At 39.9% G+C, this 27,445-nt stretch overlaps 1 protein-coding gene and 1 pseudogene across 1 annotated transcript; one reads left to right on the top strand and one right to left on the bottom strand.

Annotated features, from left to right (window-relative positions):
- The window catches only part of LOC136838137 (zinc finger protein 208-like), a 207,667-nt pseudogene that overhangs the window by 111,629 nt on the left and 68,593 nt on the right, over positions 1-27,445 (bottom strand).
- Positions 1,175-13,412, top strand: LOC136838177 (zinc finger protein 665-like). Its single transcript, XM_067103053.1, has 3 exons — positions 1,175-1,322; positions 4,347-4,494; positions 11,182-13,412. The coding sequence occupies exon 3, from the start codon at positions 11,453-11,455 to the stop codon at positions 13,130-13,132; it is 1,680 nt and encodes a 559-aa protein (XP_066959154.1). The 5' UTR covers positions 1,175-1,322; positions 4,347-4,494; positions 11,182-11,452; the 3' UTR covers positions 13,133-13,412.

Below are 27,445 nucleotides of genomic sequence, written 5' to 3'. Positions count from 1 at the left end.
TTTCGGTCAATCCATCTGATTTCCTCTGAGTCATTAGCCATGGCTGTATCTAACTCCGACACTTAGTTTGAAAATACAAGAAATGTAAAATAAAAAAATAGCTTAATAGAAACTTAAAATAATGTACTTGGAGACAGGCTATAGCAGAAAACTTCATAACTTCCCATTTGTTCTATGGAAGGAGGGGGGACCTCTAATTTCGAAACACCCGTATATAACTGATATCAGCACAATGACACATACTTATCCTACAATAATTAAAAAACTAGAATAAATGAGAGAGTATGTGAAGGATTTAGACTTCAGTTTTTCTAGCAAAACTGAATAATCAGTTATAGAAGAGGAAATATAAGAACTGTTAAGACATATAAAGAAATCAAATCAAATAAAAGCAGAGAAAGGAGGAATAATTGAAAAGTGTGAAAAAAATGTATATATATATATATATATATATATATATATATATATATATATATATATATATATATATATATATATATATATATATATATATATAAGAGGCTCCGTATGGGGGTAGTGCAGTCAGTGCACCTCATGCGGTGCACTGTAGGCATTACTTAAGGTTTTTTGCAGCGTACCTTCGGCCCCTAGCTGCAACCCCTTTTGTTCCTTTGATTGTACTTCTCTTCATATTCTCTTCCTTCTTACTTTGCTCCATTTCTTAACAATTGTTTCATAGTGCTTCAACTGCTTTGAGGTTTTCCTCCTGTTGCACCTTTCAAACCTTTTTACTATCAGTTTCTATTTCAGCATTGAATGACCTCAAAGGTACCAGCGCTTAGCCTTTGGCCTCAATTCTATATTCTAATCCAATCTGTAAGAAAAGAAACTCGCTGTAACTGCGCCAGACAGCAAGATCCCCTTAGAAGACTTTAGATCTAAATAGCAGAAGAAGGAGAGAATGAGAAAAGGAACTGAATATTCAGAAAAGAAATACCTGGAAATCTAGAGCACTTACTAACCCATGAGAAATGCGGTCACATCGGGACTAAACTGAAAATATTAGTGGCTAAATCTCACACTTAATAGATATTGATAGATTTTAAATATAAAATATGAAATTATCTATTAAAGAATATGATATAATAAAGAAAAAAGGCTTACATAAGCCATTTAAAAGAGAAACAGAGCCCATAGGAAAGCCGCTACAAGAATGAGTCCCTCAATTACTACTACAAAAGTATAAACAATCTTCATTCGCCAAGTATAAATAACTCGAGACCCTTTTATTGTTTCATCAATTTTTTATTTAATTTTGTTTAATTTTTGTGATTTATATCAACGGAGATACAAAATTTAAGGTGATTTTCGTATATTTTCATATTTTTATTATTTTCTTCCTCTTCTGCAGCGGCCGTCTTATGACGTCGATTATTATTTATATATATATTGAATCATTAAGATGACTGACAACCTTATTAATGTACCTCATTTTGGGTGAGGTCTCTCTCTCTCTCTCTCTCTCTCTCTCTCTCTCTCTCTCTCTCTCTCTCTCTCTTCGAGTCTAGTGTCGTTCCGAGATGAATGGTGGTGGTTTGGACCTCTTACTACCCTTGAGGGGTGCCCTACAGGTCCACTCCTCCCCGTGGGGTTGGGGTCCAGCTCCCCTGGCCAGTTGAGAACACGGCTCCCTAAATCTGGTTGGGTCAAGTTAGGTTAGTTTAGGTCCGGTTGGGTCAGGTCAGGTTAGGTTATGTTAGGTAATGTCAGATTAGGTTATGTTGGGTCAGGTCAGGTCAGGTCATAAGAAATAACTGAAAATGGAATAATCCTTTCTTGACCACCAGTCATTACTAACTTTGCCTTTGTAAACAAAACATTACTCGTAAATTACAGTTAAGTTCAGAGTTGAAGACTTTTCATTTTTAAATGTCCACTGCATCAAAAATCTGGCCCACGTCCAATTACCAATGGTTGACCGAGCGCCATAGCCTAGGCTAGGCTAGGTACCAGTATGTACTGTAACGGGTAGGCACAAAAACTGTTGCTGATAAAAGAAAACACCTTAAAACAAGCCTGATTGTTACAGTAGATTAATAAAATATTGAAAATAAGCCAAATTATGTGTTATCACAAACTTGAGAAAAATTGCTTAAGTGACGTTGGCAGCTTGTAAACAAACCAGAGCGCCATCCTGGTGTCCTGTCTCGGTAATACATAAACGTTGTTTAAGTTCAGTATTAATTTATGGTAAATTTCATGCAGTCTACTTGCATTGTGTAAATAAAAGCTCTTTATTAAAGTATCCTTCAATAAAGCTTGCTTTAAACAATGCGTGGGAACAACACCAACAACACTTTTGTTCACAAACATCATATGATTCATCGGGTCAGATTCCGGTTTCTGATTCAAGTTCCAATGCAAAATTTACTTGAAATTTCGCATTGAAATCCAATCATGTTGAGTTCGGATGTGGTCGGGGCCTGGGGTTCTACTGTATATATATATTACTTTAGGCTATATATGAATGGGGAGGAGGAGGGGGTCCCCCTAACCCGATGCAGTCAGTCACTCCCTGCATATAATTAAGTCGGTCCGGGATGAAGGAAGACTTACGTGAGTTGTGGGGAGGGGTTATATGACCTCAGAAATGGCCACAAATATTGAAAATACCTAAATATGGCTAATTCCGGTGAGGTCAGGCTATGTTAATTTATTTGGTGATTTTAGTCTGAGGATGTCCTAGTTATTCATTAATGTACTTGGTAGAACTGTGGAACAGCTCCACATCGGGTATTACCTGGGAAATTGACTTTTTCTATTGTATTTTGGTTTCTTGTCAAGAACTGACTGTTACTTTTTGGCGGCTGACTGTAATTAACCCATAATCAACCTCAGAACTGATATGTTATTGTGTGCTGGCCATCCTGGAATGCTACCATGCATGTGTTATAGGGAACTTTTGGTAAAAAGTGGAGTTTCCTTCACCTGGGGTCCATGGGCAGAGCTCCTCAGCTAAGCAACATGGCCTGCTAGGTTACATTAGGCTAGTGTAGTTCATTTTATAAGAGGCTTCCTTAGCCAATCCCCTCTTAAACATATGGCTCCCTGATGATATGCGCATATGTGGAACCATTCCATAACAAAACTGTGGCAGTCTGGTTTTTCTCCCAACGATTTCCCCCCCCAAAACCTTGCATTCCCAAAGGGTCCCCAACCATGTTGGGTAGAAATATAAGGTTAATAATAATTGACTGACGATAAACAACACCACCTCCTTAATCAGCAACACTAAAAGTATATGAAAAATCAATTTCCAAGGTAATAGTCCGTGCAGAGCTATTCTGAAGTTTTACCATATAATTTTATGACTGGGCAGTAATAGAAAATGGTGTATTTTATGATGCAGTATGAATTAGATGACTTGAAAAGTTTTCTGAAATAACGTGAGAAATTTGCCATCTTTCTTTCATGCTTTTACATTCATCCCCGAGGGGCTGGTACTGGATTTGGCACCCTGCAGAGCTTTTCTGTACAAAAACGCATATATACTAGAGACAGTAGATTTCTCAAATGATCTCGCCAGGACTGCGTCATATATGTATACGCAACATTTTCTATGCCGTACAGTCTGGTACTAATTAATTTTTTCGTTCTCATAGTGGAAAATGATTATGTATGCTAGTTCGAATAATTGTTAATTCAAACAACTGTTGATTCAAACAATTGTTTTTAAACAATTAAGTTTTGCAAAATTGTCCGGATAACAGGGTAGGTCAAACGGAGCGTCCCACTCTTGCTTGAAGCAAGAACTAGGCGAGGGATGTGGCATTGTAACAAGGTGGTAGATGAGGCAAGTGGATGACCCCATAGTCATGAATTTGGGCCCAATTTGGGCTGGGAACCCGTAAGGAACCCTCGCACCTACTCTTGACGGAAGGATGATCACTGTCGAAGCTTGGCCTTCGCAAAAGGGTATTCTCCATAGGGGGAAGTGCCGTCAGTGCACCTCACGTGGTGAACTGTAGGTATTATTCTACAGGGTTCTTTGCAGCGGCCCTTTGGCCCCTAGCTGCAACCCCTTCCATTCCTTTCACTGTGCAACACCTCCGTTCATATTCTCTTTCTTCCATCTTACTTTTCTCAGCCCTCTTTGACAGGCCTTCCATAATGCAGTGGTAAAAGGTTTTTCCTCCTTACACCTTTCAAACACCTGTTTTCAAACACTTTCTGACCTCCTCATAGGTCCCAGCACTTGGCCTTTGGCATAAATTCTGTATGTATTCCTTTTCTGTAAAAGACTTTGGGTTTGTATATCTAGAAGAAATACAAAGTATCTTCAATTTGCAAATTTTGATGTATAGCGTTTCCTGTTTCTTTTATAGGTGTGTGCTTGGTAAGTGTTCCTAGGTGCAGTTGCAAGTTGTCGTAGATCCTTTGGAAGTGATTTGGAGTCACCTGCTGCCAATGTAGGATGCGTTGACATCAACAGGACACATGCCATGAGATTTCTGCTGTCATGTTACTTGTTGGGTGAGTGTTGAAACAATTTTATGTACGTAAACTATGAAGTGACGTAGAGGAAGAGATCATACTCTCATACTCTTGACCATATACGTACGTGACTTAAATTAACCACAATACCCTTTCTTAACTTCTCAATTTCTTCACGTTTTGGAAACTCTTGTCCCCGTGAAGCCGAGATCCGAGTCAAGGCAGAAAGATATGAAGAGGTTCTGATGCCCGGCTGAGATTTGATCTCAGGTCCGGGTACGTAATGAGGTAATGATCATTTCCTCTTTGTGGTGACAAGTGTTTCCAAAATGTGAAGAAACTGAGAAGTTACGAGGGAATTGTGGGTAACAGAAGTTGCATATGTTTAGCCAAGTGGACACTGATCATTTTTTCCTTTGTGTGTTGTTTCTCTTGTACATTATATGTTTGTTAATGCATTTGTGGCAAAAAGTGACAGATGTTTTTAATACTTTTCATATTTTTTTCATTTGTATAAACTGTATCTCCATAATCTTTGATTTTTATGCCTTTTTGTTAATTTTTGCTTCAATGCAAATTTATTACTTGAAAAAGAAAGTGCCTCTCACGTGGTGCACTGTCAGCATAACTAAAAGGTTGTTTGCAGCATCCCTTTGGCCCTGAGGCACACCCACTTTTGTCACCAACCTGGAGGCGACAATCGAGGGCATGAGACTACAAACTAGAAACTATAAACTACAAACTATAAACGAGAAGAGTCGATAATGGTGTATGTAGGGAAAGGGAAGGACTTGCCAGTGTGAGAGAAGTTTCAGATTCCTGTGCTGGAAGAACATTTCTCAAGGAAATGGTGCAAAGAACTTGAAATAATCAAAATCAAGGGACGACCAGATGAAGGATATAGGCATACCGTGCTTTGCTAAAATAATATATAAATTAGTAAATGTGAATAATCATGTACAAGGATTTGGAAGGACTGTTTCCATATGATCTGTTGTGTATATGGAAGCACTCTTTTCTATGTTAAAGAACAGATTTGTTGTCTAGACTCTGCAGATGCTGGTAGACTGCTGTTGCTAGTGACCATCAACAGGGAAGGATATTTCCCTGCGCCACTGTTTGTCACTTGCCTGTGGCTGAAGCAAGAGCGACAGCCACATGGGTTCTAAGCAGAAAGGTTTAAAGCACCAAGGGAAGCAGTTGCTCGCCCAAAGGGAAACCTAGACCAAATCCCTCCTTGATTCGGATTGATTATGTAGAAGTGCTCAACTTCCTCAACACCTTTGGTTGGAGTACTGTACATATTTCCAAACTGGCTTTAAAGCTGGGAATGAATTGTAATTTGTTCCTACACAAGTACAAACCTTCGTTCTTTACATGGGAATTTTAGCCTGCAACGCGAGCTGGAACAGCTATTGAAACTTATCGACAAGGTAGTCAAATACCAACAGGTGGGGGAAGCCCCCCCACTTGTCAGTCTCCACTCCACTTTGCTTCCAGCCGCTGTCGATTCCAGATGTCTCTCATGACTCTCTGCCTGACTTTTTCTGTTTGAACTTTCATTGATGAAACTTGAGTACAGGAAGTACACAGGTTACATCAGGGGTTCTGTTCTGGCGCCGCGCTGTAGCCTGGAAAACGACGTAGCTCAGAAGGTCGCAAGGGAAATTGATAAAAATGAGAAATAAAGTGATGAAAGCCTTACCTTTAATCCTCTGGGTCCCTTACCTTTAATCCTCTGGGTCCCTTACCTTTAATCCTCTGGGTCCCTTACCTTTAATCCTCTGGGTCCCTTACCTTTAATCCTCTGGGTTTACTGTACAGGTTTTTTTTGCTTGCATGCTGATGTGGTGTGCATCGGAAAACCTCCAAATTTTGACCTTATATTGCAGCTGTTTTTATGTACTTTTACTGTCCCTTATATTGTAGCTGTATATATACTTTTACACTCCCATTGCAGCTTAAGATGATGACATAACCTCGGGAGTTTCGGCTGTAACCCAGAACCAATTTCTTTATGAATTTATTTGAAAAGTGACGTAAACTTGGAACGACGTAACCTGAGTGTGACGTAACCCGGGGAATGTGTTTGTATTGATTTCCCAAACCCATCAGTCAAAGAAGCCTTCTTGCAAGGAATTAAGCTTGTGTATTCCTTGTCTCTACGAATGCTGTTTTCGTGGGACATGTAACAATGTCTGGTAGTTACGCAACAGCTGTTTCATTCTCCGACGTACTTGCTAATAAATTGACCTTTCAGGGGTGGTAGATTTAACCACATGGAGGTTCCTTGACAGTAGGGCTGCCTTAGTTGAGGTAATCCTGCTGTCACAGCCATCCTTTGTATTCATTGGAATAGGCTAGTAGCCTCATTCCTTTGATTTCTGCGACTTGGTCTTTGTGATTTTCGACTGCTGCTGCAGACGAGGTGAGTTTCAGCAGTGGTGGAAGGAGGTAGAGATATTCTCCTTTCCTTCATTGCCTTCATCTGCATTGTGCTTTTGAGCCTCACCTCTGCTCGGACTCAGCTGTGAGTTGAGAAAGCTTAGTAAGCTTCTTTTTGTGTGCCTTTGCCTTTATGGTGGGCAGGGAGGATTTCAAATCAGTAAAGAAATGAATTTAGTGAGTGATAAGAACCGTTTACCTGGCAAAATTTTTTTCACGGGTCCAGGCCAACAGCATGATTTTGGCGCTACTGTAAATTCAGGCAATGTGGTAGACGGTCTTGAACTTCAACTTCCAAATATAATTTGTTCAGTGTAGTGTTATAAACTTGATAACATGCAAGAGATTTGGTTCGTATGCCCTCCTTTCCCTTGTTTTACCTATCCTAACCCCCATATCCTTCCCAGATCCTTATCTGTTGGGATACAACCTAAGAGTTGAAGTGACCTTCTGCTCCCCTTGTCGTTGGAACACACGTTAGTCAGTGGCATGAGTTTTATCAGCGCACAAATTTATTTCCAGGAACATAACCGGAGGTCATTGGTTTTACTAACCTAACAGATAGGATTTGTTTCAGTTTAGGCGTAAATTAAGATGAGCATGTTTAAACTATGCTAACTTTATTGCAGGGTGATATACGATTCCTAGATTGGGTCACCATCGTCTCGGTCAGGCAGCTCGACTTCACTTCACAGTTTCGATAGGAAGCATTTTCGTCATTTAACGTTTTACACTTGTTTTAAAGGCATAACTAACCGTTCTCTTTTAAAGGCGTAACTAACCGTTCTCTGTATTTTATTTACTTATAAAGGTGTTTACTTAATTAGTCTGTTATAATATTGGAGCTTATGAGAATTAACTGTGCATAAGCTTAGACTGAACATATTTACCATTAATTTCAGTACTCAATTTGCCATAACCTGGTTGAAACTTACTTGAATTCCTTGGCCTAAGTGAACTTGCCTGGAATTCTTATGGCCTTAGTTTTAATTTACTCTGAGTCCCTTTTTGGGTTATTGAACTTAAATAAATAAAATTTACTTTTGCCTGAATTTATTTACTTAGATTTAAAGAGCAGTTTATTAATCCTTTGGACTTTCTGGCACAAGTCTGAAAAGACGTTACGTGCGCGGAAGAATTATGCGTTTAACAGCCTGTCCTTTACTTTTTACCTTTTTGCGAGAGAACATTCAGTGGAAGGAATTTTATATCACTGAGTGATATAAAATTTCCCACAAGAAGTTTGTAGTGTTCTTCCTACTTTTCTATGGTTGGGTGACCATAGACACAGGTGATCGCTTCTCCCCATCTCAACGCAGTCCTTTGGAATCACACTGAGAGGGTTTTTGCATGACTCATTCTCACGGACTGTTGGCTTTCGTTACCCAGCTTAGAGGTCGGGTTAGGTTTGCTGATGATCCACGAGTGTTCTCCCTCTCTTTCCTTGGTCGGGCAACCGGGGTGATAGGGAAACACTTCGGCTCCTCTCCAATGGTCTTTTGGGATCGCACGGGGAAGAGTTTGCGCAGCCTTTTTGCGCTGCTTATTTATTCCTTAATGAATGGCTTTTAATTGAGTTTTTGGGAAGCCATGAGCTGGTGTTCCTGGTTCTTCCATGGCAGGATGGCCATAGTTACTGGGTGAGACTTCAATTTGTCTGTCCCCGGATCTTCGGGGCTGTTAGAGAGGGGTTAGCACAACCCGGGCTTACAGCTCGGACACTATCAATGGCTCCCATCTTTGGATTGGGTTGTTAAATAGTGAAGGTTTTTGTGGAGTTCTCCATCGCTTCTGATCTTTCCCTTTTGATACTTTCAAGGGGAAGGAGAAGAGGACTACTACGTTTGACTTTCACTGCAGGAAGTCTTGATAGGCTTCCAGCATTTGATCCTTTTCTGAAGAAGAGGACTGATTGCCTCACGTAGCCCTCGGTTTTCCACACAGGTGCAACTGTCGCTCTAGGGCTGGCCAGTGCTCAACTTTGCTCTCTGGGAAGGTCTTTTGTTGGGACTTTCAATCACCGTCCTCAAGGCCAGAAGAAGAGTCTACATTGGTTGCAACTGATACTCTTTTGTAAGGGGTACACTGGACGTTTTTAGAGACTGATTTTTCGTGGCAAACTTGTTGCAGTGTAGGCTATAGAACAACCTTCTTTTGACTCTTACCCTCTTACACAACCAAGGTTTATGGTAGCAATGAGTCTTTTCTAAGGATGCTTAGGGACGGTGCACACAAGTTCCTGTTGATTCAGGTGCCACGTGCTTAAGGTTGTCACCATTCTTTAGTTCCTTGTAGAGGAGGGTTCTGAGAACCTCCTTCCTCCTCCTCTTCTCATGACTTAGTCTCATGAAGTTGTGTCTTCAGGTGACTGAGACTATGACATGGGAATGCCAGCTAGTTTCCCCAGGGATGCTTTCATGGTCAGATGCATCCAGTGAGGGGGTAGGAGACACTTCTGGGCATTGCTGAGCGTGGCGAGTCTCTCTTTAGAGGTGAGGACTAGATCCTTTCAACACCAGCTCTACAACTGGATACAGGTACAGGCAACAGCGACACTGGTCCCTTATCACCTGTGATGAAGAAGTTGCCGAGACTCCAGGTACTGAGCTTATGCCTGGCTACCATTTGGCACAGCTGGTAGCTCTGGGGCTAATTCTTCTCCATGCTTGCTTCTGTTTAAGCTCAGAGAAAAGGTTCTCCTGGAAGGCAACTTTGAACCGTACGTCTTTATCGCCATTTTGCATTTTCAGTGCAGAGTCGGCAGCAGGTTGCTCTCTCGTTTCCCTGGTGAAGTCTTGGACTCCCCATGTGTCTGTGCCAGGTAATTTCCAGACCTGCTACCACTATGGTTTGAGGTCCTAAAGAGATATTCATCTCTAGTTAACCTCAGATTCATCCGCTCAATCTGGCATCTCCCACCGTTGAGAGTTCTGGCACTTCACGCCTGGATGTTTTCCAGCCTTTCTCCTGGTGAGAGAATTCTTTCCCCACTCACCATTGGAGTCCTCAGATACTTCCGCTCCTTGAGCAGATCTACAAGACTAGAATCGTCTCCAGTCATTGATGTGGAGACGAGGTTTATCTCTCGTCAGAGCTTTGGTCAGCAGGTAGTGGTGTTTTGCTCACCTACCATTGCTATAAAGCTTCTCTCTGCCCTTGGGTTTTGGAAAGGCTTGGTCAACCTTCAACCAGAGTTTGATGCTAGGACTGGATCTTTGCTTTTCGAGGGAGTTCTTTTGTACTCCTGAGAAGCTGTGATGGTCTCTCTCTCTCTCTCTCTCTCTCTCTCTCTCTCTCTCTCTCTCTCTCTCTCTCTCTCTCTCTCTCTCTCCTTTAGGAGTTTGACTCGTAGCCTGTACAAGTCTTTTTAGGGGTTGTCAGACTTAGGTCTGAATCCAAAGACTGTCTGGCTTAGCCCTGACATTGAGTCATCTGGGTTAGCCCTGAAATCAGCAGGGTATTGACGAGTCATCTGGGCACTCGGGAGGACAGGATCTGTTTGTTTGTGATTTCCCCAGATTTTGTAACAAGATAAAGAAGAGTCAGTCACGAACCTGTCTCATTCTCCTCTTTGAAGAACCTCAGTAGGGACTTTTGCAGGATATTACTGAGTTTAGTTGAGTGCTGCAGTACTACCTTGAAGTTAGTACTTGACACCACAGGTTTGGATGTCAACAGCTCTTAGGTTAGTATTAACAGAGCTAAGGAAGGTGTCTCAAGTAAACTTCCTCCTGGCTCTGTACGTTGATCTGTGGGCATTTTCTCTTCCAGGACTGTTACTGGGTCTTTTGTCAAAAGAATACCACAAGAAATTACTCATAAATGACTATTGAAGAAATCATGATACAGGAACCAAGAAAAATGATAATGGTGAAGATGTACCCTGAGGGATATACGCAAGGATTTGGAATGAAAAACACTAGTAAACAAACAATTATTAAGTGGAACAACATTATTTCAGAGAGCATTTGAGGCTTGCAGAGTCACTTAACATCCACGATACAGGTTTCACAAAAGCAAGAATAATTTAAGCCCATCAGAGAGGAGAGGAGTCTTGTGAGACACGACAGAATGAGCGAAGCAGCTCCGATGAGCTGTTGGTTTACAGACACTTATGTGTGGACAACTGGTTGTCTGGAAGACTTGGGAATCAGAGTGTCTGTGGAAATCAGAACCTTAATGTGGGCTCAATGTGATTGATGGGTTTGCTATGAACAATGAATTAAAAGCTTCAGTTTTATGTAAATATTTCTAATAATCTTTTACCTTCTCGTATTCCAGACTTTCCGTGCTGGAAGAAGAAGTCGTCGGTTTATGTTGTCAAGGTTTCGGGATGAATGGGCGTCCAGCGATGAATGTAAGTGCAAGTTCCTGCGAGGTGTTGAATAAGTTCCTAAAACAGCAGATAAAAAATTCTAGATATCAGATTTGTGTATTGTTGAAAGGAGGAAAGGGAGAAAAGGAAGTAATGAAAAATAAATAACAATAGAAGAAAGTGAAAAAGTAGGTCATCTGGTACATAAAAAATGATGTTGAAGGACCAAAGGCCAAAATGAGCATCTTGGAATGTCAGTTGAAGAGCGAGACAGAGGATGCAGTGTCCCCATCTCTCGTCAAGAATGAAAATGAAGGTTTAGTGGGCAGTGATGCCCCAGCCAGCTGTACCTCTCTCTCTGTGGATCCAACGATGGAAATCAAGATGGAAATGAAGACGGAAGTGGAGGTGTTTTATGTGTCCGATGGTGACACGAAGTATCACTGTGAGGATTTTACGTCAGCATTCGGAGACGAGGGCAGTTCGCTGCCTGTCAGAAAGGAAGTCGACAAGGGAAAGACCTTATTGACCCACATGGCGATCCACACGGGGGAGAGGCCCTTCGCCTGCAATAACTGTGGGAAGTCGTTCTCCCATAAATCAGCTCTCAAGACCCACATGGCGATCCACACGGGGGAGAGGCCCTTCGCCTGCAAGGACTGTGGGAAGTCGTTCTCCCAGAAGTCAAATCTCAAGAAACACATGGTGAGCCACACAGGGGAGAGGCCCTTCGTGTGCAAGGACTGTGGGAGGCCGTTCTCTCAGAAATCACATCTGAAGACCCATATGTTGATCCACAGAGGGGAGAAGGCCTTCGCCTGCAACGACTGTGGGAAGTTGTTCTCCCATAAATCAGCTCTCAAGACCCACATGACGATCCACACAGGGGAGAGGCCATTCGCCTGCAATGACTGTGGGAAGCCGTTCTCCCTGAAATCAGCTCTCAAGACCCACATGACGATCCACACAGGGGAGAGGCCCTTCGTGTGCAAGGACTGTGGGAAGTTGTTCTCCCTGAAATCGCATCTGAAGACCCACATGTTGATCCACAAGGGGGAGAAGGCCTTTGCCTGCAATAACTGTTGGAAGTCGTTCTCCCATAAATCAACTCTCAAGACCCACATGGCAATCCACACAGGGGAGAGGCCCTTCATGTGTAAGGACTGTGGGAAGTCGTTCTCCCAGAAATCACATCTGAAGACCCACATGACACTCCACACGGGGGAGGGGGCCTTCACTTGCAAGGACTGTGGGAAGTCATTCTCTCAGAAATCAAGTCTTAAGACCCACATGGCGATCCACACAGGGGAGAGGCCCTTCATGTGTAAGGACTGTGGGAAGTCATTCCCCCTAAAATCACATCTGAAGACCCACATGGCATTCCACATGGGGAAGGGGGCCTTCACCTGCAAGGACTGTGGCAAGTCATTCTCCTGGCAATCTCATCTTAAGACCCACATGGTGATCCACACAGGGGAGAGGGCCTTGGCTTGCAGCGACTGTGGGAAATCGTTCTTCCTGAAATCGAGTCTCAAGAAACACATGGCGATTCACACGGGAGAGAGGCCATTTGTGTGCAATGAGTGTGGGAAGTCGTTCTCCCAGAAATCGAGTCTCAAGAAACACATGGTGATCCACACAGGGGAGAGGCTCTTCGTGTGCAATGAGTGTGGGAAGTCGTTCTCCCAGAAATCGAGTCTCAAGAAACACATGGCAACCCACACGGGGGAGAGGCCCTTCACCTGCAATGACTGTGGGAAGTCATTCTCTCAGAAATCAAGTCTTAAGACCCACATGGTGACCCACACAGGGGAGAGGGCCTTTGCCTGCAATGACTGTGGGAAGTCGTTCATCCTGAAATCGCATCTGAAGACCCATACGAGGATCCATCTTGAGGAGAAGCCATTTGCTTGCTAAGAGTGTGGGGAAAATTTTTTCCTGGATGAACAGCCTGGAATGACATTTCCAGATTCAGGAAGGAGAGACTCGATCGGCACATGAGGATGCTTGAAAGTCACCGATTGACTGCGAGCTGTCTCCCAGTGATTCATTGACCTGAGTCACTGAAACTGGCTGTACGATTCATTTTTCTTCTTTTGTAAGTCACATTACGAATTTGACCCCCATAGGCTAATTACTGTAGTTATGTAGTTATTGAATTTACAGTTTACAATTTAATAAATTGTTTTTCTAACAATGCTTGTATTTAAGTGGTCCTTCCAATATGAAGATTGACCTAGAGGCTCTCGGAAGCCATCCTTAAAATCTGGTTCATATCCACCCACAACTTCTCTCTCGGGATAAGGTACAACAAAGAATTCGCTAAGGGAGACGTGAGGCAGAATTTGATGATGAAGGGAATCATAGTAGCTGGTATGACAGGGACTTTGTCTCATCCAAGGGACGATTTGTGTTTGATTGCTAAGCAACAAAAGAAAACGGGAAATAGAACAGTTCGAACGGCTCTCGTCAGACCGATTCAGACATCCAGCAACACTGACACCAAGAGTACCAGAAAAATAAGTAAGGAATATGGCCATACATTAATGTAGATGAAAATATATATATATAACATATATATATATGTATGTATGTATATATATATATATATATATATATATATATATATATATATATATATATATATATATATATATATATATATATATATATATATATATATATATATATATATATATATATATATATATATTTATATATATATATATATATATATATATATATATATATATATATATATATATATATATATATATATATATATATATATATATATATATGCTTAAAAAAATCACAAGATGCACATGACTTCAGTGTATAAGCCAATCCCACAGAAAATGACAGGCAGAAAGAAGTTCAGTACTTTCAAGTTTATTAACGCATTGTCTGGGCACAAATGAGACACAGATAAAAAGAAGGTTACAAAGTAAACAAAAAGAACAAGAATACCAGATGGTCAGTTGTCAAAGGGTAATAAACAGACAGATAATCTAGGATAATCTGGGATCAAGCAGTCACAAACCAAAACGATAGACCAAACTTCTGCCTGTCATTTTCTTGCTGGATTTGCTTATATATATATATATATATATATATATATATATATATATATATATATATATATATATATATATATATATATATATATATATATGTATGCATGTATAATACAGCATATATAGACAAATTAAATGTATTCATGCACCTTGGGAGAAATGATATCAGAATTTGGTCTAAACAGAAACACTGATTTTCAATGACTGGAAGTACAACATAGATGACTTGAGGGAATTAACAAGTAAAAAATGCGGCAAAGTTTCTTTGGCACAATCGAGTTTTCTGTACAGTGTATAATACTGTATGAAACTCTCAGCCACGACCCATGAATCTTTCAGCCATGTCCTGGTGGTGGCCTGTGTTGTTGGCGCGTATAGTGTTGCCAGACGCATGGTCATGACTAACCTTAACCTTAAACAAAATAAAAACTGCTGCGGAGGAGGCTAGAGGGCTGCAATTTGGTATGTTTGATGATTGGAGGGTGGATGATCAACATACTAATTTGCAGCCCTCTAGCCTCCTCAGTAGTTTTTAAGATCTGCTTTCCCTGTTGGCAGGTCGGGCTGAATTAGATTGATCCCACCTCCATAAAATTTTGTCAGTCGAGCTAATTCAGGTGTTCAGGGAGTGTATTGTAATATGAAGTTTTCATAATAAAACTAATATTGTAATACTACCTGAACACCTGAATGATTCCAGCCCTCCTTCCCACTTCAATTTGAATAGTGAATGACACAATTAGGGATCTCGGCCTTACTCGGCCGGGACTTGCAGCAGCGTTGCCAACAGTACTTCAGGTAACTCATTTTGACAAGATTTTCTTGTAAGCGTTGGTAACGCTGACAGTTAATTACCCACTTAGTGGGTAAAAGTTATGGGGACTTAGTTCGGTCTGGTAGGCGACCAGGGCTAATTCAGGTGTTCAGGTAAGTATTTCAATATTAGTTTTATTATGAAAACTTAATTTTTCCTAACATACAAACCTGAAGGTCTTTACATAAATGGCCCACCTCAAGCCACCCCTCATTCTGCTACCTGGGCCAAAAGGTAAAGTGAACACATAATGATGGGAGTGGATAGACTCCCACCCTACCGTCAAAAGTTAAACACCCTGTTTGAAGTTAAACGGAAATTTTCCCAGCTCACACTGCAAATATATCCATATGTAAAGACCTTCAGGTTTGTATGTTAGGAAAAATGCAAAGTACTGAAAATTTATAGTTTTTCCACCCGTGCAGCATTGAAAACCCATAGGCTTTTTACTGTATTCATTTTATTTATGTATTTATACATTCATGTAGATTTTGGTGGGCTGGAGGTAAATGTGGATAATGCCAGGTCACAGACAGTGCATATGCAGGTACAATAATTGAGGAAATACTGTAATATGAAATTTTCTTTGGTATACAAAGCAAAACCTCATATCATATATCTCCCATCTCAACCAGCCCTCTTTGTTTGTCAGGCCAAAAGAAGAAGTGCTTGGTGATGGCATGGGAGTGAGGGGAATTCCCTTACTCACTCTTCTTAACCACCAGTTAACCCATTTCCAACTTGCACTGAAAGATACTCCTTCATAAAAAGCTCTGGTTTCTATGGCTCTGAAATAATTTCTAATATTTGAGGAAATGTAGCAGCGCATACCTTCCAAGACTGTCATCAGTGTTGCTGGTTTAATAGCTACTCATGCATTGTATCTGCAGTAACAATCAGTGAAACTTAATTTGAAAAGTTTCATCTCTCTTGAAATTACTACTCAATTCACCCTTACTGTTTTTTTCTTCTTATTGTCTACTGCATCTGTGGATAATATGGTGTTATGTATAACTGGATCACATATAATTAAGCATTTACTGTACTGTATACCCTTCGAGGGTCCTGTGGTACCCCACAAAATTCTTATGCTGGTCTTGCATTTTCTATTCCTGGCCTGTGATTTGTTAATAAGGATATGTTCATAAGTAATAGTGCTGTAATGTTAAGCTGAGAAGGTTTACAGATGTGAGAGGGTGGGCGTCAATATTAACTGTTAATCTGTTGTTGCATTGTGGCCTCAGGAAAGTTTTGATGCTGTGTCTGGACAACATTTGGTTAGATTGTATTAATATTTGGATACTGGCAAATGCACACCTTTTTAATTGGCGTGAGACCTTTATAGGAACCTGAATTAAATTTGATTATTTTGCTTCAGTTTTGGCATTCTGTTTCCTAACTCTGCTGTGTTGCATTCTTTGATTTCAGATTCTCCCTCAGAAGAACCTTCCTTCCTTCGTCAGTTTTGAGCAGCATCAAGATTTTGGGAATACTTGTGTGTTTGATGGTACTACATGTAACATTACCAATAGCAGCTCTTAAAGTGTAAGAGACAACATTTAATTATTGTACTCCTGCTTTAAAAATGGCAGCAAGAAATAAAATCTGTTCTGAATGTTAGATTTGTACATCAGCAATGAAATCTGGTTGTAGCCCTTCAAGGTATTGTACTTAATTTAGGACAGATTTATTGGATAATCATTTGTTAGCAGTTTTGTGTTAAGAGTTGTCAATTGAACACATTGTCATTACAGAAGAGGGTTATGTATCATTCTTGCCTGTCATTTTGTATTCACTGAAAATATAAAGAGGTCGATGTATTTTAATGTGACTCAGTTTGTGTGAAGAAGTGTTTAAAGCAGTAGTACAGTAATATCAACCTGTAGCTTATTGGGGAAAAGATATTGTGAACATTGAAGGACAAAAGGATAAAATGAATCCAGAACATTCTTTAGAAATACCTTTGAAAAGTGAAACTGAAGGTGCATTATCACACCCTTCCATAAATGAAGAAAGCAGTAACATGGCTGCCTTTAGTGAAACCAATAGTGGTGACTTTTTGTCTGTGGATCCACTGATGGACATCAAAATAGAGCCAGAGGTGTTCTGTGAGTCTGATGATGATGATGAATATTCATATGAAGAGTCAGTAGTGAATGAAAAGATCCACCAACTTGCAAAAAGTAAAACAAGAAAGAAGGAATAGCCACAATGGAGAGAAGCCTTTCAGATCCACTGACTGTGAGAAAGCGTTTTACAAGAAAGTTAATCTTACAAGTCATATCACAAATCCTACCAGAGAAAACATTGATATGCAATGAGTGTGGGAAAGCATTTTCCCAGAAAAACATCTTTCAGATCATATGAGAATCCATACTGAGAGAAGCCATTCATGTGCAAGGAATGTGGGAAAGCATTTTCCAGTAAAGAAGCTCTTGGACGTCATATGAGAATACATACTGGAGAGAAGCCATTCATGTGCAAGGAATGTGGAAAAGCAATTTCCAGGAAACCACATCTTACAGCTCATATGAGAATACATACTGGAGAGAAGCCATTCATGTGGAAAAGCATTTTCCAGGAAACCACATCTTACAGCTCATATGAGAATCCATACTGGAGTGAAGCCATTCATGTGCAAGGAATGTGGGGAATCATTTTCCATGAAACCAAATCTTACAGTTCATATGAGAATGCATACTGGAGAGAAGCCATTTGTGTGCAAGGAATGTGGGAAAGCATTTTCCCAGAAACAAAATCTTACAGTTCATATGAGAATGCATACAGGAGAGAAGCCATTCATGTGCAAGGAATGTGGGAAAGCATTTTCACAGAAACCACATCTTACATATCATATGAGAATTCATACTGGAAAGTAGCCATTTACAGTAAACCCTCAATTATCTGCTGTAATATATCCAAGGCTCTTGTAGAGATTGGAAATTTGAGATTATTTGGAATGATTGATACCTACTGTTAAAATGATCTTATATCTTCATGCCATTAGGTGCAATTGGCATATAAAATAAAAAAGAAATAATGCCTGGCTAACCCTCTGTGACTGTCTCTGTAATGACCTGCTTCCCACCAAGTGGTGTTGGAACATTTACTTTCTCATCAGAATTCTTCATACCATCTCCTTATGTCCTTATGCATTATTTTTTATCTTGCGTGCCGATTGCACCTAATGGGGCTAAGATATAAGCTAACTTTAGCAGTAGGTAAGTATCCAAATAATTGATTATAGTATCATGAAAATTATCATTTTGCGCTCAATTATTTGCCCATTTTGTGACTACAGTACTGTACAGTATATGCTTACAAACAATGCAGAATACTCTACAGTACTGTACTGTACACTTAATGAAAACCTAACTGTACAATATTGTTTACTGAATAAATGTATAAAAAATTTAACATAGAAATTCTCTCCCTCTCTCTCTCTCTCCTCCATGTTCGCACAACTGGTACTGTTTACATGGGCCAAACTTGGAAAATCTCTCTCTTCTTTTTTAATAAGAATAACCCTTGGGAAGAAAGAGAAATGTGCAAATGCACAGCATCTTGATGCATTCATGTATATATATGCACGTTTACACATATATGTATGTTAACACATGCTTATTTGATATTGAAAGTAGCTACTGTTTTGTACTGCATTTTGTTACCTCCACATTAAAACTAATAAACATTTCATTCTGTTATTTATTTGGTGTGGCATAAAAAAGGTTCATCCAAAACATCTGAAGCTGCTGGAGCTGAGGCTCTCGTATATTATTGGTTGAAACGACTTTGAAATATGTTTTCCACCATATTTACTGAAAATATTGATTGATGCAATGATATTAATTACATTCCATTAAAGGGTATTGACTTTGTCACGTATTGTAAATCGAGTTCTTACTCTGAATGTGAGAAATTTATAGAAACAAGGTGACACAGGAAGAGTTCTCTAAGGTATGGAAATCAGTCCTTGAGTGCTGGCAAAAGTGAGAGAGATAGAGACTGCAATTGGCATTACCTTGGAAGGCTAAAAAAGAAAAATTACACTTCACATTTGCCTAAATTGATAAGAAGAGCTTTTGAACCTGCTGAGTGAGAGAGAGAGAGAGAGAGAGAGAGACTTACAGGTATCATGTACAGTAGTTTTCAAATGGTTACAACTGAATGAGCAGCAAACAAGATCTAAATGCAATGCCTAATCGTTTTGTTGTCCTGTTGACTTATGTGAGTATGAAGTAACTGTTGCCCCCAACGCATTCTAATTTAATGTTTAGGACCGATTGAAAAATGGACAAGAACTAAAGCAATACGTAGTCTTTTGTTTGTGTTGTATGGACAGGCAATACCTTTAAGTACTTCACCATACAATTAAATTCATATTGTACAAAGTTTAGTTGATTTGTTGGTTACATGTAAATTACTCTTTGCAACCAATTATATGAATGCTGTAGTATCTGGTTACTACCTTTCTGTTGCATTGTGCATGATCTTACGATGACAAGTTTATGTCCCATAATAAAATGTGATTGATATAATTGTGTGTAACATTAAACATATTGCATTGAGTGTTTACCCAAGGTTTCAACCATTGATATATGATTGCCTAAGTTGAAGGTGATTATAAGGGGTTTTGATCAAGGAAGGATTCCTAAGTTTTGTATGCCATACCATATACAGAAATAGCGATAAATAACCCAGAGAGGGAAAGAGAAAGGCAAGCAAGCACACAGCAAGTGTGTGTTGTAATTAACTTAAGTATGATGCATATGTGTACTTAAACAGTTTTGATGCAACATGACTGGGCAGTTTAAACTGATGTGTTATTTTGTAATGTGTTCTTTAAGTTTTTCAGTTCACTGGCATTGCAACTTGAGAAAAGCCCTTACTTAATGTAAAATCATTTTGTTCATAAATTTAAGTCATAAATTCATTGTAACTTTTGGAGTTCTGCATCAGAGGGGGAAATGGAAGAGAGAGAGAGAGAGAGAGAGAGAGAATGGGAGGACAAACAGAAGCAGCCAACGAGAGATGGAAACTTCTGTGACATAGTCACGACACTCAGCCACTCAAAAGTAATAAAAGAAATGACTTGTAATGACATTTTTGCTTTTTATCCAATAACAGTCGTGAAAGCTCCCGAACAGATAAAACCTTGCCCAGTCATCCCCATTCAGGTGTCCTGGCCCTCTGGGACATTTATTTCATAAGTCCTCAATTAGTCCATTAACTAAAGAAACCAGTGACTGTTATGCATGTCTTGTATTGTATATAAGCCCTAGTGATGGTCTGTATCTTATGCACCTGATCAGTGCAGAAAGTAAGCGTGTGTGTCTGGTATGGAAGCACTAGAGACCTTATGTAACCCCTCAGCATGGGAAGTCTTGTATTGTCAACTTGATCAGTTTTCAGTGTTACCATCTACAGTACAGGGAGTCCCTTGGTTATGACGGTCTCGACATACGTCGATCCGATCTTACGACGCTAAGAATTCTTCACTTTTTTCATTTTTATAATTTTTTAATGTTAAGTACTGTATTTATTGCCAATTATAATTTTTATCACTTTATCTTGTGTATCTAGATTGTGTGAGTTGAAATAAAGAATACGGTACTGTATTATTATTATTACCATTATTTTTATTAAGATCAGACTTAAGGTGGATTCGACTTGAGTTGCTGCCTCAGGAACGGATCTCCATCGTAACTCAGGGACTGCCTCTATTGCTTCTTATGTTTCTCGTAGTATCGAATACTATTTGAATCACCTCGCAACATGTGATAAGTTATCATGCTCCGATGTTTTGTATCAAACCAATTGTATTTTTGTACACTTATTTTTGTACACTCTCTCCACAGTGTTGCCTATCAATAAACCCTACCCTGGACATTTTTGAGACTAATTCTTTACCATTTCAAGTAAATATTGAAGTAGTAGTATCGGTAAATGGTTTACTATTTACTCATGACTATCAACATTAAAGTGACTTTGTACTGAATAAAAGCAAACAGATTTTCCCATAACCCAAGAAATAATCTTCTTCAGGAGCTTTTCTTAGTAAGGAATAAAACTACATTTTTCAAAACACAGAAATACTATTGTCATCTAAAGGATGGACTCAAAATAGCAAGTTATTCCTACATGAATACAAACTGAATTGTCCATTCCGTTCATAACAAGGTTGTTAGGTAGTTAACTATTGGCAGTAAGGTGGTAGTCCCACCCCTCCGCCCGGCAATGCGTCACTTACCTTCTGGCTGTTGGTCAAGACACACTCATCTCGCTCGCCGCTGCCCGACAAACCTGTTTTCCTCAATGCGCTCATGCCACCCATATAAGAGGTAGGATTCTGAATTGGGTCAAAATATCTTTTGGACACTTCCATGACTCCCGTAGGGGGTTAGTGCCTTCAGCGCACCTCAAGCAGTGTACTGTAGGCATTACTTGATAAGATTCTTTGTTGTGCCCCTTCCTTAGGCCCCTAGCTGCTATAACCCCTTTCATTCTTTTAATGTACCTCTGTTCATATTCTCTTTATCCCATCTTACTTTCCTCAACCCTCTCCTGACAATTGTTGCAAAGTGCTTCTTCTTCAACTGCAAAAGGTTTTCCTCCTGTTAAGCCTCTCAAACCTCTCTCTTCCTCTCAGCACTGAATGACCTCATCAGAGGTCCCAGCGCTTGCTTGGCCTCTGGCCTGAATTTTATATTCCACTTCCAGTTTCTGTTGAAGGAAGGAAGGGGTGAGGAGGAACGTTGGTCAGGAAAGCTGTGGGTATGGAAGTAGTAGGAAGGCCCAGGAAGTCCTGGAGAAAGAGAAGAGCAGAAGACCCAGACTGTATGGGAGTTCAGGCAGAAAGAGCGCAGGACAAAAGAGTAGGGAGAGAGAGAACTCATATCACATCTAACCCCATAAAAGGGTAAAGCTAACGTCAAGACATTTACGAAGGTGACGAGATTGTAGGAACTATGCCGCCATGAAAACAAATCTTCTCATCTTGGCCACAACTGAAATGTGGAACAGTCTGTCCATTGTAGTTGTGGAATGTTCTGATCTCCTGATGTTTAGGTGAGGAGCAGTTTCATTCCTTTTCTCTCTCTCTCTCTCTCTCTCTCTCTCTCTCTCTCTCTCTCTCTCTCTCTCTCTCTCTCTCTGTCTGTCTTGAATTTCAGGTGTATTGGTTTTACTTCAAATGAAAAAACTGTGAAGTTCAAAGATGTACGTTTGAGGCCATGTAATGTTGAAACTGACCTTCTTAGTCACAGTCAAAGTGTGATTGAAAGCCATTTTCAGAGGCAAAATAACTCATGTCTGTGATGAATAGTGAAAGATCATCTTTCATTTATGTTTTGATAATGAAAATGATCACATAAAGGCAATATTAGACTAATACGGTCAGTAAGAAACAATACCAAGTTGCTCTTATGACTAAAACGAAATAGAGATTGAAATAAGTAAAATAAGATATTAAATATATATATATATATATATATATATATATATATATATATATATATATATATATATATATATATATATATATATATATATATATATATATATGTATATATTATATATATATATATATATATATATATATATATATATATATATATATATATGTATATATATATATATGTATATATATATATATATATATATATATATATATATATATATATATATATATATATATATATATATATATATATATATATATATATAGTTTATTAAATTTGAATATATACAAATGAATAATAAGTAAAAAATGCGCTAAAGTTTCTTTGGCGCAATCGAGTTTTCTGTACAGCATATAATGCTGTATGAAGCACTCAGCCACGACCAATGAAACTCTACCGTGGTCCGGTGGTGGCCTCAACCACGGCCCACAAAACTCTGCCATGGTCCGGTGGCGTCTTGTGTTGTTGGTACTTATAGCAGTGCCAGAAGTACGATTATGGCTAACTTGAACCTTAAATAAAATAATAACTGCTGAGGCTTGGGGGCTGCAATTTGGTATGTTTGATGACGGGAGGTTGGATGGTCAACGTAAGCCTACCAGTTTGCAGCCCTCTAGCCTCAGAAGTTTTTTTTAAAACCCAGTCAGTGGGTGGAGCAGCCAGTCCAACTTGCTGCCGGTCTCAAGCCCAGATAAATGGGGAGAGTTGTTGCTTGGTTTAGCCAACCAAGTATGAAAACAGTGGCAAAAACTAAATAATGAACCTCTAGTTGACGATGGAATGCAATAGGGCCAGGGCATACCTCGTAAGCAATGCACTGCAGTGTCCCCTGACAGCAGTGAGAAATATGCAAAGGGTACTGCAGAAGTCACGACTGTGGCTAAAGAGGTTAGTGGGGAGAAAGGATTAGAAAAAGAAAGGAAAGGTGAGAATTGGAAATTGGAATGCTGGTAGCCTCATAGGAAAAGGAAGAGAGTTGGTTGATGTCATGCAGAGAAGGAAAATTAGGACTCTGTCTATACAAGAGCCTAAATGGAAGAGGATAAGTGCAAGAAAGCTTGGAGAAGGATATAAAGTTTACTACGCAGGGGAAGAGACAGGGAGAAATGGGGTAGGAATTATTCCCCATCCAGAGTTGCAGGAGAATGTCACAGAGGTCCAGTGTATCAGTGACAGGCTCATGGGCTTAAAGTTTGTGAAAGATAAGAGAGTATGGCATATCATCTCGGTATACGCCCCTCAACAAGGGTGCAGTGAAGAGGAGAAGGAGGAATTCAGAGGGAAATTGGAGGAATATATCGAAAGAGTACCAAGAAGTGAACTATTAGCGTTATCTGGGGACATGAATGCCCATGTAGGTGAGAGTTCTGATGGCTTTGAAGGAATACATGGAGGAAGAGGTTTTGGAAGAAGAAACCTGTAAGGTGTCAAAGAAACGAGCAGGTAAAGGTTACTGCTGATTTATTACAGATCCAGGCGGCTTATATTGCGGCCGACTGACGCCGGGCCGTGAGAGACAATGGAATTGACTGTGACCTGAGGTCGAAACAATAAACAATAATATGCAGTGAACGAGTACGAATTACAATACGAAATATACAGAGTTACAATATAGATACAGTCTTGATGCCTGTGAATGAAGAAACATGTGATACACAATGTGTGACATTCGTATAAATACCATAAAGTAAAAATGATTAAAATGCGTGACCTGGCACGTTTTAGGCGTGACTAATTGAGCTTGAAGAAAACGGGAAGTCACCAAAGAAAACAAGCTCAGCGGAGACTTAATTAATGGCGCCGCCGAAACACTATCCTGGCGCCGAATTGGTGACTTTACAAACCAAGAAGGTGATAGATTGTTGGAATTAGCAGAAGCTATGAATCTGGTAGTTTTGAATACACATTTTGAGAAAAGAAGTCATCTGGTAACATACAAAAGTGGACAAAACGAGACACAAATTGATTATGTTTTGGCTAGGAGGGAAGACAAGAAAATCATTATGGCTTGTAAGGTAATTCCAAATGAATCTGTTTTAGCTCGACATAAACTGGTAGTGGCGGATTTTAGGTTGAAAGCAATAAGACAAAATATGGGGAGACTGAGGCATTCCCTGTGTCCCTGTGGAGGTTGGCCTCCATCAGGGATCAGCTCTGGGTCTATTCTTGTTCCTCGTCATTATAGACACACTGACATCAGAATTTGGAAACAACGATGAACGGTGGGAACTGATGTTTGCTGATGATTTAGTCATTTTAGCAGACACAGAAGAAGAACTGCAAGAAAGGTTTTTAGCATGGAAAGGAGCCCTAGAAAGGAAAGGATTGAAAGTGAACATTGGAATGACAAGAGTTAATGATTAGTAATAGAGAAGGACATGAAGAAATAAACATTCAAGTGGAAGATGTTACAGTGCTAAAGCAGAACACTGTGTTTAACTACTTGGGATCAATAATAACAGAGGAGGGAGGTACTGAGAAAGCAGTGAGACAGAGAGTGAAAGAAGCATGGCGGAAATGGAGAGAAGCAACTGGAGTTGTTTTAGACAAGAAAATGCCATTAAGGCTCAAAATGAAGATTTATAAGAAGTTATCAGGCCTGTACTATTATATGGGGCAGAAACCTGGCCACTTAAGAGGAAAGAGGGACTGTTGGAGAGAACCGAGATGAGGATGGTGAGATGGATTGCTGGAATATCACTGCTGGAAAGGAGGGGGATTCAAGATGTAAGAAGAATGTGTGGTATATGTAACATAAAGGAGAAGGCAGGGAAGCTCGTTTGAGATGCTATGGCCATGTAATAAGAAGAGAGGAGGTGGAACCAATCAAGAGAGCTAAGAGCATGCCAGTGATGGGGAGGAGGAGTGTGGGGCATCAGTGGATCAGGTGGATGTGGTGAGCAGGGGTATGGGTGAAGTGGGACTGGGGGAAGAAGATTGCATGGAATAGAAATAGATGGAGAAAGTTAACTCGAGTGGCCGACCCTCCCTGCTATACGGTGGGACTAATAAGATCGAAAGAAGAAGAAGATATTGTTTAAGAATTTGAGAATTTGCTCGTCATTTTTATCATAAGACTTTGGGAGGACTCTGTGGGAAAGATCATCACCCGATGTACAGTAGTGCTACGAAGTACGAAGTAAACACCAGCTTCTTCTTCTTCACTCATTAAATTTTAAAGTCAACAGAAAACAGATGCTAATATTGACTTTCAATCTTGTTTTCATAAAGTTGAAATTCATTCTAAATTGTAACTATGCAAGGTTATTTTATTTATGAAAATACGATGCATTGTAACGGGAAATCACAGTGACGTATGAAGTGGCCAAAGAATGCTGGGACCTGTAACTTTATTCTAGATTTCATGAAGGTTGCCATTCTAGAGAGCGACCGTAAAGACAGTCCACCTTCTTCCCGATACTTGTTCTTTTTAACCTTTTCTGGAATCGAGGAGGTAATAATGTATTTAGATGGCTGAAGAAAAAGAATTCTTTTTCAAATAGGAAACCCTATGAGAAAGAAATCTGGAATATCGAATCTGTTTCGGCAGCCTTATTGTTATTTCTGGTCCCTGGTTCTTCATCCATCCTAAGGCTTAGCTCCTCCTCCTCTTCACTCCACAAAGAGTCGCTGGCACACTCCGACACTATTCGCGTGAGGTGCTACACAGCTTTATTTATTCCCTCTATAGTAATTCAGAATGTTTATTTTAATTTTTGTCCGTTATCCTTTTCAGGAACAATAACCCTATTACGATCTCGCCTCTCGAGATCGACAGGTTCTAAAAGTTTGTTGCTATTCCTGTCTGGTAGCACATTCCTTAGTCATTGTTACTTTGCCTTTTGGCACATGGCTGACAGGCGCATTTTCTATTCCAACTCATGCCTGATGTCCCTAGATACAATCCTTACGGTCTGAATTAGGGTATCTGTTTCCTTGGTACTCTTACCATTACAGCCAGTGTTGTCCATGAACATCATTCAGTTAATTCTGTTGCCTCTTTTCTGGAGTTAGTACAGTATCTCTGTTTTCAGCATTAAATCATAGAATCATGTCACTGCAGTAGTGACATGTTGAGTCGCCTTGAATGACCTCTCCATATGGTAACTCTGCTAGTCTTATCCCAAGAGCTTGCGAGTACTGATTTAATTGCGCATTGTATTTTGTAGGAAACTAATGGTGTTTTCTCCCTTTATATTTTCAGACATTCTAGCCACGTGTGCAGTATCATGTCAAACCTTTCTTGTTGTCAATCCTTGCAGTATCAGGATAGTTCTCCTTGTCCATCAGGAGCTGGTCTTTGCCTTTCACGCTCATCTTCTGCATGCTATTTGAATTGTGGATGGTGGTTTGTATCCTCTAAATGATTTGTGGCATGCGTTCACTGATGATGCCTGTTATTAACTTCCACATTATTGGTAGGCAGGTGATAGGCATGTAGTTACTTGTTTTTGTCTTTCTGGAAGACCATGCACCCATGTGGGTATAGGAACTTGAAGTTTTTGAGCCAGTATCCATGGACTTCATTGGGAACTGGGGCTTTCCAGTCGTGATCTCTGTGAATCTTTGTTTTCTGCTCCCCATTTCTTCTGGAGTCATGTTGCATGTTTGTTGTGTGATATCGGATTGCTCCATACATTTTCCCAGAGTTCGGCTAAATTTCCTGTTGGTTGTCTCTTCCCCTCTAGTTAGCTGTAGCGTGCGGAAAGTGCTCGGTTAGTTCGAAGAGTTTGCCTCATTGGATGTACATGCCCAGCATTAAGCCTCTATTTTATAAGCTTCTATTGTGTTATTGCGTCCTTCTCCTGCTTTTAACATTTCTGATCTGCGAGTCACTCTCTTGATATTCTTAGCCTCTTTTCTGCCGTCAGTACGAACA

This window comes from Macrobrachium rosenbergii, unplaced genomic scaffold, assembly GCF_040412425.1.
Source record: "Macrobrachium rosenbergii isolate ZJJX-2024 unplaced genomic scaffold, ASM4041242v1 171, whole genome shotgun sequence".
NCBI classification, from domain to species: domain Eukaryota; kingdom Metazoa; phylum Arthropoda; class Malacostraca; order Decapoda; family Palaemonidae; genus Macrobrachium; species Macrobrachium rosenbergii.
Note: the sequence above shows the minus strand (reverse complement) of the source record. Positions and strands in the feature narration are given on the sequence as shown.

Bases quoted from the DNA above. Each gene is read 5' to 3' on its own strand.
- LOC136838177 (XM_067103053.1), top strand. From the start codon at position 11,453: ATGAGCATCTTGGAATGTCAGTTGAAGAGCGAGACAGAGGATGCAGTG.